This window comes from Lepidochelys kempii, chromosome 17, assembly GCF_965140285.1.
Source record: "Lepidochelys kempii isolate rLepKem1 chromosome 17, rLepKem1.hap1, whole genome shotgun sequence".
Classification (NCBI taxonomy): domain Eukaryota; kingdom Metazoa; phylum Chordata; order Testudines; family Cheloniidae; genus Lepidochelys; species Lepidochelys kempii.
Genome location: NC_136396.1, coordinates 5,332,683 through 5,348,686, shown reverse-complemented (window position 1 = coordinate 5,348,686; position 16,004 = coordinate 5,332,683). Strand labels below are relative to the sequence as shown.

General features: G+C 40.0%; 1 protein-coding gene and 1 long non-coding RNA gene across 10 annotated transcripts in view; one reads left to right on the top strand and one right to left on the bottom strand.

Annotated features, from left to right (window-relative positions):
- Positions 1-16,004, bottom strand: part of DHX40 (DEAH-box helicase 40) — a 58,094-nt gene that overhangs the window by 5,820 nt on the left and 36,270 nt on the right. For 7 of the 9 annotated variants that reach the window (XR_012155360.2, XR_012155361.2, XM_073315186.2 and 4 more), the window contains exons 4-17: positions 15,229-15,348; positions 13,145-13,375; positions 12,828-12,894; positions 11,400-11,531; positions 9,052-9,151; positions 8,331-8,417; positions 7,631-7,813; positions 6,975-7,055; positions 6,067-6,224; positions 2,850-2,964; positions 2,465-2,573; positions 2,029-2,123; positions 1,352-1,421; positions 340-568 (exon numbers count right to left, since the gene is read on the bottom strand). Coding sequence is in view for 7 of the 9 variants with exons in the window: in XM_073315186.2 (XP_073171287.2) it covers positions 340-568; positions 1,352-1,421; positions 2,029-2,123; positions 2,465-2,573; positions 2,850-2,964; positions 6,067-6,224; positions 6,975-7,055; positions 7,631-7,813; positions 8,331-8,417; positions 9,052-9,151; positions 11,400-11,531; positions 12,828-12,894; positions 13,145-13,375; positions 15,229-15,348 (1,777 nt within the window). In the remaining 2 variants the exon portion in view is untranslated. Of the gene's footprint in view, positions 1-339; positions 569-1,351; positions 1,422-2,028; positions 2,124-2,464; positions 2,574-2,849; positions 2,965-6,066; positions 6,225-6,974; positions 7,056-7,630; positions 7,814-8,330; positions 8,418-9,051; positions 9,152-11,399; positions 11,532-12,827; positions 12,895-13,144; positions 13,376-15,228; positions 15,382-16,004 lie in introns of those variants that run through there. The other 2 variants (XM_073315189.2, XM_073315188.2) reach the window with 2 other exon arrangements.
- On the top strand, positions 525-11,115 carry LOC140899543 (uncharacterized). Its single transcript, XR_012155379.1, has 2 exons — positions 525-947; positions 10,619-11,115. It is a non-coding gene; the product is annotated as an uncharacterized LOC140899543 (long non-coding RNA).

Here is a 16,004-nt window from a genome sequence, read left to right as displayed (position 1 = left end):
TGGAATTTTTCTCTGACAATATCAGGTTAACAAATAATTATACTCTCTACAGTAGGGGAAATACCCTTTCCAAACCTCAAGTAACTTGTGAAAATAGGTGTTCATGTTCAAAATGCTTTTCTTCCAGTTACAGGAGTGTGCACAGCTAATGTTACTGACAGAAGACAAAAATCAAAAGAGGTGTGGCCAGGTTAACAAATATGAAGTCACTAGCCTAGATGCTGCAATACTCAGTATGCTTATGCCATCTCTCTCATTCACAGCCCCCTAATATGGCGAAAATAGGCAGTCGTCAATTTCTGATTCAGGTTTATGGAAAGCTAAGTCCAGTTTGCTCACCATACTGTCGTTTGAGGTCTTCCTTGTTTTTCCACTTGGTTATTTCCTCCTCGGTCACCTCTTCCCGTGCCACACTGCTCAGTTCATACACATCAATTTCATGTAACTTGGGCAACAAGTCTTTGACCCACTCATAGCGAATAGGACACACCATCCTCACATAAATTTTAGATGTGACCAGGACATCATGGAAGATGATCCATTCAGGTTGAAGTTCCTGGTCATGGAGCTAAAGGTAAAGTTATTCACATTTTTTCAGATTACTATCTTGATTTTCTTTCAATAAATGTGCTCTGCAGATTGACAGCAGAAAAAACACGGGTCCTAATTCAGATTCTTGCCACAAACTGGTTAACAGCTAAACCCTTTTGTCTTGCTCTCCTCCACATTCCCTTTTGAGAAGTTATATTTAATCCTTCATGCCTTCCTATGGCTTTTACTTTGGAAAGCTGAAACATCCAATTTTTAACCAAACTAATTCAGAACCTAGAGTTGCCTTCAGTAACATTTATCAATAATGGTTTTCATTTCTAGAGCATCTTCCAGAGGAGGATCTCCAAGTACTTCAGACACATGAATGGATTAATCCTCTTAAAAAAGCCTGTGAGGTAAGTTAATAATTATCTCCTTGTTGCAGACGGGAAAACTGAGGTATAGAAGTTAGTGACTTGCCCAAAATTGCACAGAAAGTCAGTGAGAGTCAGAGCCCGAATTCAGATCTACTAACTTTTCAAGTTCTGGGTTATAGCCACTAGATTACATTCCCTTCACAAACCAAACATTTGTATGGATTCTGATTCTGTGCGACTCCCTAAGGAAAGATGTGGTATAGGCTAGTGTCTTACAGTATGGAGGCTGTGTACAATATTCCATATGGCCAGAAGCTAGCTTCAATCTTACACCAGGAACAAGCAAGCCAAAGATCAGGGAAACAATTTGCATAGCCTGCTTTGTTTTCCCATTTACCTGAAAAAAACACCCAGACAACTATTAGCAGAAGTAAGTAACTTACTGCTGATGAAGGATGAAGATGGACTATGCTACCATGTCCGTCCATCGTGCAGAATGTCCTGCCTGCGGACCTAAAAGCATGAGGAATATTTTTATATCCAGTGACATGCTTAGCTGTGCTTAGACAGCAACATAATCTAAAAAGAGCAGCAGCAGGATAGGAGAAAATGGTTGCATAGAAAAAATAAACTTTCCAGAAATAAGTGTAAAAACTAGATACGGATTAAAACATCTCTTTATACATCATTAACTCTCTTTTCAGTCCAAACTTTTGATTCTGTGACAAATATGGTTTTAGATTCCATCTTGCTGACAGATGATCATGCTGACATCCACAAAGCCCTTTACAAATATTAGCTAGGCTTCCCAAAGCCCCCTGCAAGGTGAGTAATTAAGTATTATCTCCCCACATTTCACAGATATGGAGACTGAGATACCAAGAAGTTAAATAATTTGTCCAAAATTACAATGAGAGTCAGTGGCAGAGCTGGCCCTGGAAATTAAGACTCCTGGCTCCCAGTCCTGCACTCTGACAGCTCCTCTCCTGCTGTAACAAGTGAAGTTGACCCTTTTAATAAGCTGTGGTACAGTCTTGCGACTATTTGTTTTGATTTATAATCACATACTAACAAATGTGGCAAATCTTTTCCATGCAATTCCCAAAACTCCACTCCTTACCTTCTGGCTACATTGGTGAAGTACCCCGTGCACAGACATCTTCGGAGTATCTCATTTTTGGAGCCATCAAAATGCTCTCTTGGGAAGTCTGACAGCTGTATAAAGAGCAGCACAAAATGGATTAGTGTCTTTGTTAAAGGAAAATTGGTCACACTTTTCCCCACTCAGGAGCTTAAACCTTGTGTTTCACACTTCATAGTCAGCTATTTTATATTACCTTCCTTTTGTCCGTTCCTACCATTACACCACAAATTTAGGATTAGGCTACAATGAGGTGTGTACTTATTAAAAAAAAAAAAAACCTAAGAAAATGAGTTTAGATTAGGACAAAGATGGTGGCCATCTAGTGAAGACTCCATACTGCAGTACACATCTAACACAGGCACTTGTGCAAAGACAAATACCACTAATTTACATTAGAAGGAAGTTTGTTCACCTGTTTAAGCTTACTGGTTATTTCCTGAAGTTGTGCTTCCACACTAAAAGCAGATTTTAAAGCTCTGAAGTGGACCCAGTGTTTCTGGCACCAAGCTACAGGAGACTTGCTAGGAATAGAGATACTGGTGTTATAATGAGGCCTTTCGTAAGTGGAAGGCAGAAAGTTGCTATTTTTTATTATGGTTGTACACAGAAGACAAACATTCAGATATTTTGTAAATTCAGACAGCAGATTCCTTGTACTGTACATATATTACAGTATGCAAAAATCTGCATCTGGGTATGAGCACATGTACATATAGATGGGCTTTAGACAATAAATGTACAATAGAACTCCCAGTTGATATCTTCTGTGTATTGAATAAATACCTATTCATAAGTACCTTGATTTGCACTGTTCAAAGATGTTTAAAAGGGTTGCAAAATCATTGCATCCTCCTGCCTCTAATGACAGCTCCTGGTGGCGGAGTTCTGCTTCCTTTTGTTTCAGAAGGTCACCTGAGGAAATACTAAGTTATATTTCACTTTAACAAATTCAATTTTCATTTGTCACTCCTACCTTAGTTTTCTATAATCTCTCTAAGGTGCAGCTAAAAGTCTTGGCTCTTTATTTAGATTATTTTAAGACTCATTTCTTTCCCTCCCACCCCCGGCCTCAGTTTTGTCTCTCCCACTTCTGAGAACATGAAGCTGCTGCTAAGGCTGTGATTAAAACTGTCAGCCAGCACTAGAGATGTAGCTTTGATGCAAGTGCTAAACTCTCTCCTTGGGAAAGTAAGTGAGTATTGTTCTCTCTGATGATCAATTCTGAGTTGTCATGTAGAATGACGACATGAAAATATACAGAAGCAACAGAGTTTAAAGAAAGAAAAGGAGTACTTGTGGTACCTTAGAGACTAACCAATTTATTTGAGCATAAGCTTTCATGAGCTACAGCTCACTTCATCGGATGCATTCAGTGGAAAATACAGTGGGGAGATTTATATACATAGAGAACATGAAACAATGGGTGTTACCATACACACTGTAACCAGAGGGATCACTTAAGGTGAGCTATTACCAGCAAGGGGGCGGCGGGGAGAAACCTTTCGTAGTGATAATCAAGGTGGGCCATTTCCAGCAGTTGACAAGAACGTCTGAGGAACAGTGGGGGGTGGGGGATAAACATGGGGAAGTAGTTTTACTTTGTGTAATGAACCATCCACTCCCAGTCTCTATTCAAGCTTAAGTTAATTGTATCTAGTTTGCAAATTAATTCCAATTCAGCAGTCTCTCGCTGGAGTCTGTTTTTGAAGTTTTTTTATTGAAGAATTGCCACTTTTAGGTCTGTAAACAAGTGACCAGAGAGACTGAAGTGTTCTCCGATTGGTTTTTGAATGTTATAATTCTTGACGTCTTGATTTGTGTCCATTTATTCTTTTACGTAGAGACTGTCCAGTTTCACCAATGTATGTAAAAGAATAAATGAACACAAACCAGTTGGAGAACGCTTCAATCTCTCTGGTCGCTCAATTAAAGACCTAAAAGTGGCAATTCTTCAATAAAAAAACTTCAAAAACAGACTCCAACGAGAGACTGCTGAATTGGAATTAATTTGCAAACTGGATACGATTAGGCTTGAATAGAGACTGGGAGTGGATGGGTCATTACACAAAGTAAAACTACTTCCCCATGTTTATCCCCCACCCCCCACTGATCCTCAGATGTTCTTGTCAACTGCTGGAAATGGCCCACCTTGATTATCACTACAAAATGTCCTCCCCCGCCCTCCTGCTGGTAATAGAGCACCTTAAGTGATCACTCTGGTTACAGTGTATATGGTAATACCCATTGTTTCATGTTCTCTATGTATATAAATCTCCCCACTGTATTTTCCACTGAATGCATCCGATGAAGTGAGCTGTAGCTCATGAAAGCTCATGCTCAAATAAATTGGTTAGTCTCTAAGGTGCCACAAGTACTCCTGTTCTTTTTGCGAATACAGACTAACACGGCTGCTACTCTGAAACCAGAGTTTAAAGAGTTTCTAGAAATCAAGTGAGTGGAAGATTTCATCATCTGAGCAGCAGGCCCTCACATTTCAGATGAGACCAAAAAAACAGGGCCTGCTGCTGCTATTCATGGGCAGTTTCATTTACCCTGTTGAACCTAACTTATGTCATGAAGTCCAGATAACATGGCGATGGACAGATAAAATAAATCAATAGTTTGACATAAAACTCAACCCACGAGTCCACAGAAACCTTCATGTAACTGCAAAGAAGGTGTCATGCCAAAGAAATAACATTTCAGAACTTTGACCTCAAATTTTGAGCCCCAAAGGACTACCCAACCCCAAGTATAGATAGATATGGGCTACTTTAGGCCAATGCAGTATGCTGCTGCACTTCCCCAGGCCCTGACCACACATACATTCAGGTATTTAATTTCAAACACATGTGGCTCCACTGAAGTCAACAAGAGTACTCATGCACTTAGCTTTAAGCACATGAGTAAGTATTTGCAGGATGTGAGCCTATGCCATGATCCTTTGTTTCCAGATTGACAGGTACACTGAATAACAGGGACTGGAGTCCCTGCACTAGTTTGTTAGCTGGCTGAAAAGGAAATGTGAACAAGCTGCAAAAGGAGCCAGAGGGAGAATGGGAAAGCAAAAATCAAGTCTATGGGAGTGTGAGGAACTGCAGAGTACCATCCAACAGCAAAAATCCTCTGATAGCTCACTTTCAAGGTGCTGAATGTCTGAACTGGCTTTTGCCGCTGTATCAACAAAAACGAGTTAATACGTTACAGAGATAACCAGACACTGACAATGAACACGAGCAGAAAGGACAAAGTTCTCCCTAAGACTTTGCTACACACACTTTTTTAAAAAGCAAGTGAGCTCAGTGCTAGTGAAAGGTTCTGATCTGAAAGCCCAGCAGAATTAAATCTTCTGGTTAGTCGCAGAATTGGCATAGGACCAGCAGCAGCAGTTCATGCTCCCCCCACACAGACTAATAATCCTGCCCCAGAGGGAACACTTCTAGGGCAAGTTCATTCTTTTAATCTAGTCAGCTCTTGGTCTCTCTCTGCAGATTGACCAAAAGTGGATCCAGGTAGCATCTGATGAGGTGTTATTTTTTGTTACAATACTAGATCTGCGCCTGCCAATTGCAACGGCATCTTTCAACAGTGACGCTCCCCAAGCTGCTACAGACAGCGTTTACGAAATACACTGGCTTAGGGTATGCAGCCATATCTCCCTCTGGTGACTGGGCTAGTTGAGGGTACAAGCTTGCTCCTTACTGACAGCTCAAGGGAGTCATTCTTTTAGCTCAAGTGATAGGAGCTTGTGTTTCTTTTGCTGGAGATTCCCAGATGATGATTCCTACTGATGACTGAAGTGTGTGTATGTGATGAGCTGTGGCTTCACATAACTAATGACATTAGGAATGGAAAACTAGTGAAGAAGTGAAAGACAAAATGCAAAAGGACATTAAGGACAAAGTTCTCCAGACTGAGCACTGGGTGTTGACCAACCACCTCCCAGCACACATTCTGCTCAGGATACAATTCATAACTTTTGAGGACCTGCTTCTGAAGAATGGGGTTTCTTACCAGGCCGTATGAAGACATTTTCCACAGACAACATCGCAGCTATGGGAAGCAACAGATCTTCGCAGTCAAGAGAAGCTGCCTTTATGACAGCACAGGTCAGGTTTGGAGGGAGAGGAAATTGCACCAAAAACTCTCCCAGTCTTGTCACGCGGCCTCTCCTTATTGGGAGGAAAAGATTCAAACATCAGATTGAACAGACTCAATCTGTAAGGCCAGAACATAGGTACAAGACCCAAGTAGCCAGGACATCTCCAACAGAGCCTTCATTGGCTCTTATACAAACACACACTCCCCAGAGGCCCAGAAGAGACAGAGGCCTAGCAAATCCAGACAGCAGATGATCCTCTAGCCTAAGCTCTCCCACAGCTTGCCCACGTCCTGTCCCATCTGCACTGTCAGTGGGGGTTTTGAGTGCAGGATTAGTGTGAAGAATTCTTAGAAGCCTAGGATAAGATGTGTGTGTGCTACTCTCTTAAGTATCATATAGGCCCCATACCCATTACTGTTATGTCTGGGTATCTCACACACTTTAGCATATTTAGCCTCACAACAGCCCTGTGAGGTGTTATCTTCCCCATTTTACAGGTGGGGAAATAAAGCACAGAAAGACTAAGTGACTTGCCCAACGTCACACAGGAAAATCTGGAACAGAGCAAGGAACTGAATCCAGGTCTCCTGAGTCCCAGGTTAGTGCCCCAACCAGTGGCCCATCCTTCCTCTTGGATCAGAACATTCTTTTCAGACTGAAAAATATTTAAGTTCATGCGCAAACTAATATATGTGCTCTACTGCTGAGGAAAATAATCTACTTTATGTTGCAACTCGTTAACAGTACAAAATTAAATCACAAAAACTTTTTGTAAGTACTAAGGTTGAAAAGGTAAAAAGTTTGTTTTTGCCCTTTTTACCTGTCAATAGCATCACACTGGTAAAGTTGCTTAAGAGCCTCTAAAATATGCCTCTCTTCAGGGCAGTCCAAATAGGGGAACCTACAAACAGAAAGGCTGGATAAATTCCACAGCTTGGGCTCAAGGTAGTTGGTTAAAGCTATAAGTGTTTTATATATTACAATACTCCTGGAATCCTTCAATACAGGTCAACAACCAAGGGGAAACTGTATGTGCACGTGTATATATAATAGTTACACATTTCTCTTTAATGAAGGAAATAGCTTCCATATCCCAAAAGAGCTCTGTCTGCACACACAAATATATCTATATTTACACACACACCCTGCACATGGGACCTTCACGTTAATTATTCCACCAGGGTCAAGTTTTAGGCATACAAACCTCAACAACGCTCCTTTAAAACACTAACAAAGATTACTGCTATTTCAGGAGCTAGTTTTGACAGATCCCCAAAGAGATCTAAAGCCTAAGACACAGCCTAACACTGGAGATTTTTAGGAGAACGACAGAAGAGTTGATGTTGTGGAATTGTCCCATTTGCCCTGATACCTAACTGTGTTCTTGGTACCAACATGACATAGCGTGCCAACCCCCTCTAATACGCATTGCCAAGACTCAGGAGGGAGATTACAATTGCCTCCACCATGGGTTACCTTATGACATCATGTACAGCAAGGCACTTCAAGGTCAAGATCACAGATGTAAGACTAGTTCTCTTTATCTCTGGGATCATGTGATTAGGCATACACTGATCCCAGAATTCCTTGCTGTACACCCTGTAGCATTTTCCAGGTGATGTCCTGCCAGCTCTGCCAGCTCGTTGCATTGCTTCACTCCTCCAAAAATAAGCAAAGAAAAATAATGCTGTGCATGTCAAAGTAGCCAAGCACCCTATAATTATGATCAACGATAGCAATTTGTGTGTCTCTGGATGAAGGATTTAATATATTGTACAGGAACCCTGCTATACAAAATGTAACAGCATGAAGAAGTGATATTGGGCAAAACTTCCTGAACTTCTTTCAATTAGTTGTGCTCAGTACCGAAAAGATGATGTGTAAATCATTTTCAGATTACAGATAATACATGGTGAGTTCTTCCTCACTGTTCATGATTAAAATTAATGTACCATGCTCTACTAAAATGTTTTATTTACTATCCCTGATGTTTTCTAAATATTGACCTGACAGAGCTGCAAATTAAAACTAAATGTGCTGCAGTGTCTCCAAGATCTCTCTGCTCTTCTTTATATTGGGAAAATTGGCAGTCACACAGTACATTCAGAGCAACTTTCAAAGGCAATCTGAGGAATTTTCTCAAACCAGAAAGTAAACTACCTTTCTTCTAACTTACTTTGAAATGGGAACCACCTCCAGTATGTCCAAGCCAACCCTGGGGTTATGATTTAACTGCTTCACAAATCCACTATCAACTACATACCTAAAAAAAATTAAAAATATCTTAAGATACAGGAAAAAGGACCTAGATCAGGTAGTGGCTTAGGTTCCTTATCCTTAGTCAATTAGTAACATGTCAGATGGAACACAGTTGGTCTGTAAATGTGGAAGCAGATAGTTTCACTCTGCTGGCCAATTACTGAACTACAATGGGATGAACCTTGAGGAAATTCTTCATATAGGGCTTGTCTACACAGAAATTACACTGATTTAGTTTCAGAGTAGCAGCCGTGTTAGTCTGTATCCGCAAAAAGAACAGGAGTATTCGTGGCACCTTAGAGACTAACAAATTTATTAGAACATAAGTTTTCGTGATTTAGTGGAATCAAAGTACTGGGTTTGGTTTCAAAATAAGATAAACCGATATTAAGAACTCTTTAAGCCTATTTAAGAGTGCCAGAGCAAAAGCGATGCATTAATTTATTAAACTGATTAAGAAACATTTCTGGTCTACATAAAGAGAAGAGTCACCTTACTGCAAAAGGGCATGTAATTACTCAGCAGGATCAGAACAACAGAAACAGGAAGGGGAGAACTGGATGAGGTTTTTCCAATTCTAATGCAACTTTGAGTCAGACCCTTGGTTACAGCTTTTACCAAGGACAGGAAATAGATACCTGATTCCACCAACTGTCAGAGAAGTTGCAGCAACGTTTGTGGATACAACACATTTTCTAATGCCTGGAGGAGGTGGCAAAAATATTCTTCTCTGCTGATCTAAAGAGAAAGAGTCCATCAATTAATCCTTTACGTCAGGATGCACAAAAGTCAAATTCCTACTCTAGAAAAGGACAAGATTACCCACTAAAGACAGAAAATTAATGGAGGTCCTTGGGTTAAAACTAAAAGTGAGCCAGGAGATGAATTTCAAAACAAGAACTGCTTTACAATAGTCTTTAATATACTTGTCGGGAACAACATCACCTCTTCCCTGTTGTTCCTTAAGAAAGTCTCTAGCTTAAGTGCTTTTAAGTGCAGCCCTTTTGAATAGCTCTTGTGCAAGAGAAATACAGACGTAGGGAACCAAGCAAAATGCCAGCTCAAAAAATGGAATGTTTAAGAAGGATTTAAAGCATGTTAAGAAACAACCTGAGGTCTAAGAAACCAAAGCAACTGGAGATCAATAGAATAAGTTTCCCATCAAAATTAGTTAAAACCTTAACATACTTACTGTAGGTTAAGATAAGATGGATTTTTTGGGTAACACCACATTTCCCTCGGTCTTATTTTGAAAGTCTCCTAAGGCACAGATGAGAATTGGGCATCTAACTTTCCTCTGTGCCTTTCAAAATCCCCCCCTAAAGTCATATGTTTATACTTAGATTGCAAGCTCTTTGGGGCATGGCCCATCTTTTTGTTGTGTGTTTATATATTGCCACGTTCGGGGGGAGGGGGGGTCCTAGGCACTAGCACAATAATAAAATAATGATGGCTTTCAAGCACTATCCTGGTACCTTTGGTGTTGTAAAAATAAATAACTCCTCTCTCATTCAACCCTCAGCAAATCTTTTTGGGAGGGAACAAGGTCTGCACCCTCCCCACATGTCTTCAACCAATATACTCCCTACAAAGGTTTCCAGGCTCTAAAATTGCTGACCTATTCTTCTCATGTATATTTATTCTGCCTTTCAGCATTCTACACATTGCACCCACACAATTAAATACCACATTCAAGATCATCTGAAGTGAAAACACACCTGTTTTTATAAGGGTCATGAAGCCTGCGTTTCTAAACCCTTCAAAATTAGGCAGTGACACCGCAGACTGACTTCGTTCAGTAATTTACACCTTCTATATAGGTGTAACACCACATTCTTTGTATCTTCTCTTGTATGTATAATCCTATTGCCACGTATCTTATTGGCAATACTTTTATCTTTTTTTTTTTTTTTTTAAAAAAGGTAACTGTTGATTAAGATTAATTGGAGCAACACAACGGAGCAATTATGTCAAATCCCTTTTGTAACAGCTACCAAACATATTTTAATTGAAAATGGGTATCATATCTCCCCATAACAGACATTATCCACAAATTGAATGTGAAGCTTTTGAAACTATACTTTATTTTAAAAGCAAACCCTGGACTGAAAAGGAGAAAGACTTCCTGGCACTCAACACCCCCATTAGCCAGTTAAAGAGCAGAGTTAATGAGCTTTAACAATAATAATTCCATCCATTCCTTAGGTGGAAGGACAGTAGCTACAACAAGTATGACGGCAAGTATGACGATCCACTCATAGCTAGGGAATCCTCAGGCTTCTCGTTACGACACAAGAATTTTCCTTGATAGAAGCAGAAGAATGCAACAGCTTTACAAGAAAAGTTATGTGCGTTTTCAGTACAGGAAAGACAACATGTCATTATGAAAAGGTATTGACAGGATCTGACTATTTAATGGATTTTTGCCAACTGCCTTTATGAACCAGCACACAATACAATTCTTTTTTGTTACAGAAAATAATACCTTTTCCTATTGAGGCTGCAATGGGAATTTCAGAGAGGCAGAATGTCATCATCAGTGCTGAAGTTTGGCCAGGACATCAAAGCCAGCAAATTCTTGTGAACACCACTATGACATTTTTAATAACCACAAGTAGTCAGAACTTTGGGGTCTGGTACAAACTGAAAGACTGAACTTCCAGCAACACGGCATTCACTTTTTCCATGCTAGGACGGTCACTCAGGACTGATCTGGAGAGAAGGGCACTGCCTTCTAAGCCAACACTGCCACTTCCAGCAGCATATGGATTTTAATTCATGGTTCCCGAGCAAGAATTGACTTGGCCAGATTATGATTAGCTTGTGACAATACTGCTTTATTAATCTCTCAAACAGGTAAGCAAATATCTGGGTTGTTTCCATTCAAAATAAAAGTATTTGTCCACGATGTCCCATATAACCATTAACTGCAGCTAAAATCTGCATGAACTAAACATAACATTATGTTTAATTCAGTAAGCCTTACCTGTTGGCATTGACCCATACAATGGTAAGATAAGCAAACCTTCAACAGAACCATCTTGCACATCATAGCGGTAATCAATAGATTCCGCTTTTTGGAAAAGTAAGTTGCATGTTCTTTCTATCTCAGATTGTCCTAAAGCAAAATACAGAAGCACTTAAAATATAAACTATTTAGTGAGGACTTTACCTTGTTAGTTTGCAACAACTCTACACAATCTAGTCTTTTATACATACTATGGAGATGTCAGTACAACTGCGAGGGTAAAGGAAAATTAACTGGTCACTTGCAGTCTTTTCAAACTGGGATTTATGCTTAGGGTTTCTGTGCAACAGTGATGGTTTTGACATGTATTTTGTATCAGGTTTTATTAACTATTTCAGCAACCTGAATTATAAATTAACTGAGTTTTTGCCAGGAGGATTATTTAAGGAGCTTCTCTCTTCCAGAAGACAGCAGGGAAAACTTATACTGTACAAATATACAATGCATTGCTTCATTCTTCTACATGAACATAGAAAAACCAATCTGGAGTTTATCTTCTCTCCCATATTCGAAAGAGTTGATCAACTTGATTATTTTGTTTGTTTAAAGCCCCCTATGAAATCAGGGCGAGGTTCTGGTGTGCAAGGAATGTAAGAACAGGTCCACAGAAGAAAAGTGACACACCAGTCATTTTCTTTCCTCTTTTCAAATCCCATAAAACAAGATTTCATACTCCTGCTTCCCAGTGAGGCAAGCTGTGTAACTTTCTGTATAGAATCTCTCTTTTCCAAAGGGCAGAAGAGTGGATATATAACTAGATGTGGTTTATTTTCAACTTTTTGGCTTAGTCTTTATTATCTAATAACACCTCTCTCAAGGGACTATATCCTGCCCTGGTAGGGGGCTGGACTCTGATCTTGTTGTTCTGTACTTCTGTAACCACTAGTGACTACTGCCATCACACAATCCAAATCCTGAAAGACTGGATTTATAAAGGAATAGGGAGGTAGTTAGGGCATCTTTCTTCTGACCATTAGGATAGGACAGAAACATCAGGACTAGAGGCAATGTTAGAGGTATATAATAACCACAGTTGGAAAAGCTATCCAAACAGCTTTAGGATAGGATTTTTGGAAGTGCCTAAGTGACTTAGAAACAAAGTTCTTTTATCTTTCAATGGGACTTGTGGTCCTAAGCCTTTCGAAAATCCCACTCACAATCTTTAAAATCATTACATGTTTGCCACAGCCACTTTCTCTATATTTGCCTTCCGTGCCCTAGCTCAGTTGTGTATTGCTGCAGTGATGCATCTAGACACAGCTCTAATGCCCCCAGTGCCCACTGTTCTAGAATGATCTGGGCATTCAGCAGTAAAACAATTCTTTCTGTTGGCAAGGCCACTATTTGGCACAGGATAGAGTTTTTCCAGTAAAAAGGAATTCTCACCAGTCAGAAAAACCAAGATGTCTCCCGCTGACTCATTCAAGTGGATATCCAGGGTCACTTTTACAGCCTGAAACAAGCACCACTGACAGAATTATCTGCTGGAATTAGAGCTTTTCTCATCACTGGTTGTAACTGACAGTGTAAATCAATTCCCTCCTCCCACTTTCCACCACAAAAACTAGGAAGCTTGAGAAACCAGTCTTGCATGAAGTGTTTAATTCTTCATGCAGAGATGAGCTCCAATGCTCTTTAAGAGCTCATCATCATACAGCTAACAGAGAGAACATGGCAAACAGGCAAAGGAAAATAAGCAATACCTCTGTAACATAAGCAGAGCTTTCTGCATCCTTTGGGCCAAGCAGGCTGCAGAATATCTCCTTGATGGGATAATTCCTTCCTGGAATGTCCACCACTGTGCAGCCTCCAAAGAACTCTGAGAGCTTGTCTACCTCCAGGGTGGCTGACATCACCACCACCTTCAAGGCTTTCCTTCTCTTGGGAGGCTTCTTTTGTTGGAATAGTTTCTTCAGCAAGCCAAATAAAATGTCCTGAAAGAAAGAGTCACCTTACCTTCACAAGTCAACTCTTTGGAATACAAATGCCCACTGAAATACATGGGGAGGGGTTGATTTTATCCCAGAGCTACTGGTAAATGGGACAAAATTAAGCAATGTGCTTTGGGGGCACAAGTGCTTTAAAAGGTTTTTTCCTTCTTGTAAATATTCTGGTTGCTCTCTAAAGCTTAGCAACAAAATGCTTAGTAGGCTTAAAGAAACCCAAGTTTTTTTCCACAGCTCTGTAACAGCAAGCTGAATCAACACAGCTAAAATACCTTGCTTCTCATTCCTAATTCTCCCCTCAGTTGCAAAAAGACAACTGTTTTTAAAGCAGTGCCAACACTTTTTGTTAGTAGTTCCCCCACAGGAAAATGGCACTTCCTTGTGTTTGTGCTGCACTCAGAGGTGGTCTCTTTCCTCAGTTATTATGCATTAAATAAAAAAATGCCAAAAACTGAAGTAGGGAGAGGTGTGGGAAAAAATCAGATCCACAGGCTAACTGTCAGAAGAGTGCAACCCTTTCCCCCTCACACTCCCATCTCAGGAGAGACTTGTAAAGTGTAAATGTGCTTTGGTTTAATCCCTTTGATTTAATGCCAAAGTTTAATAGAATACTGGGACTTACAGTGACAGAACATAGTTATATTTTTTGCAACATTGATAACCGCAGCTGTATCAATGAAAATATGCTTGTAACAGGATTAAAGAAAAATGTCAAAACCGTGTGTGCTACAAACTACGCTGGGTAGTAGCCAATCTCATGGTTTCACCTAGCATGTTTGTTTAAAAAAAAATTCCCATCCACTTTGTGCAGTGGAACCTTGCTAGTAACTTTCATGCTGGAAAAACTGACAGCTTGACTGCTGTTTTTGAACAGAACAGCTAACAGTGCCAGGAAGAGTGTTGACGGGACTTTAAACTGTCAGATGTTGCAAATTCAGTAAATAAGAAGCCAGTTCATGCTGTAGTGAAGTCATAAGAATACACCAGAAGTAGAGAAGACCATTGGTTTCAGAGAAGAGCCTCACTCCCAGCCAGAAGGCCTTGGGGATTGTCCAACAGCCAAAGGAAGGAATAAGTAGATTACAACAGTGGAGACAGTCACCCAAACTGAATAGGCAAACACAGAAGCCCTACAACCTCCCATATACGAACTGTAAACCTCAATGCATTCAAAGAAGAAAAAAAACAGCCTATGCTACATGGACCTTCTCTATCTGGATGGTGCAGATAAGGGGGACAACACGTTTAATTATTAGAAGAGTGGGCAAAGGAGTCAGGACCCCTGGGTTCTAGTCTAACTTCTGACAACAATTCACTGTACGAGATTCTAGATAAATCACTTAACTATTCTATGACTCAGTTAAAAGCTTTCAATTACTTCTGTAAAATGATGGTAAGTCACACAGGAAGGTCAGGAGGTTTAGTTAGCACGTAAAGCACTTTGAGATCCTTAAAATGAAAGATGCTATCAAGGGGCAGAGGACCAGCTTTTTAGTCTCTTATAACTGAACTAAACAGAATTAACTCCTCCAGGAACTAAGGACCATCACAACTCTCACCACTTTCCATTCTGAGGTGTGTTTCTTTGACCTGGCCTTCTCTCACAAATACATAGCAACATGTACTTTCATAAAAAAAAGCCAGCCGACCAAAACAAGACACTCCACTGCAAACACTTCTCCCCTTGGAGAAGGAATGGGAGAACAAATTAATGACAGATGTTAGTCACATCACTTCACACACTAAGGGGATGAGTACAGCATAAGAACCTATAGAGAACAGATCTGCAAGTTTCTTTTTAGTTATACTGAATGACGTGTGTCAAATAAAGAAAAACTCACTGTGCTTAAGCTCCGCTCATGGGCTTCATCCAGTATAATGACGCTGTATTTGGTAAGATGGAGGTCTGCCAGTATCTGTCTCAGTAAGCAGCCATCAGTCATATACTTGATTGCAGTACCCTGAATAGTTTAACCATCCATTCAGTTATTGCCCTGGATATGGATTTCATTACATACAGTCACATATCAGAAGCGACTACAGACTGAAGTTGATGATTTAGACTTTTCAAGGTTAGTGAGAGACTTTACATGCTATAATTAACGTACTAAGCCATAGCCACAAAAGACACTTGCTATGTTTTCTGAAATACTTAAGAAATGTTTTAAATACTGGACTGTATTTGTAATGTGCTACATTTCTAATCTGTGCTGTCCTTTTCTTCTTTTCTAAATTGAGTGATCTCATCATCACCTCCTAATGACAATCCAATAACTGTGATTTTGTAATTAGAATTAAGTATTCACCTACCCCACGCACATTCAGACTGTTTAAAAAACAACCTTCTCGATGAGAATTTGTGGGTTCTGTGGCTATCCTTCAGTTGTAATATGCTATGAAATCATGAACAGCATCTAAAATCGATTTGAGCCATATTTCAGACTGCTAAGATTGCATCTCCACCACAGATACAGATGCACATACAGAATGCAATTAAAACAGACATCCTGGATGGCAGAAAGCAATTTTAGATTTAAACTAACCCACAAAACAGATCATGATGAGCGTCCAAACTTTGTACAAGCACCTTTATGTAAATGTGCACGTAGCTCAAGGA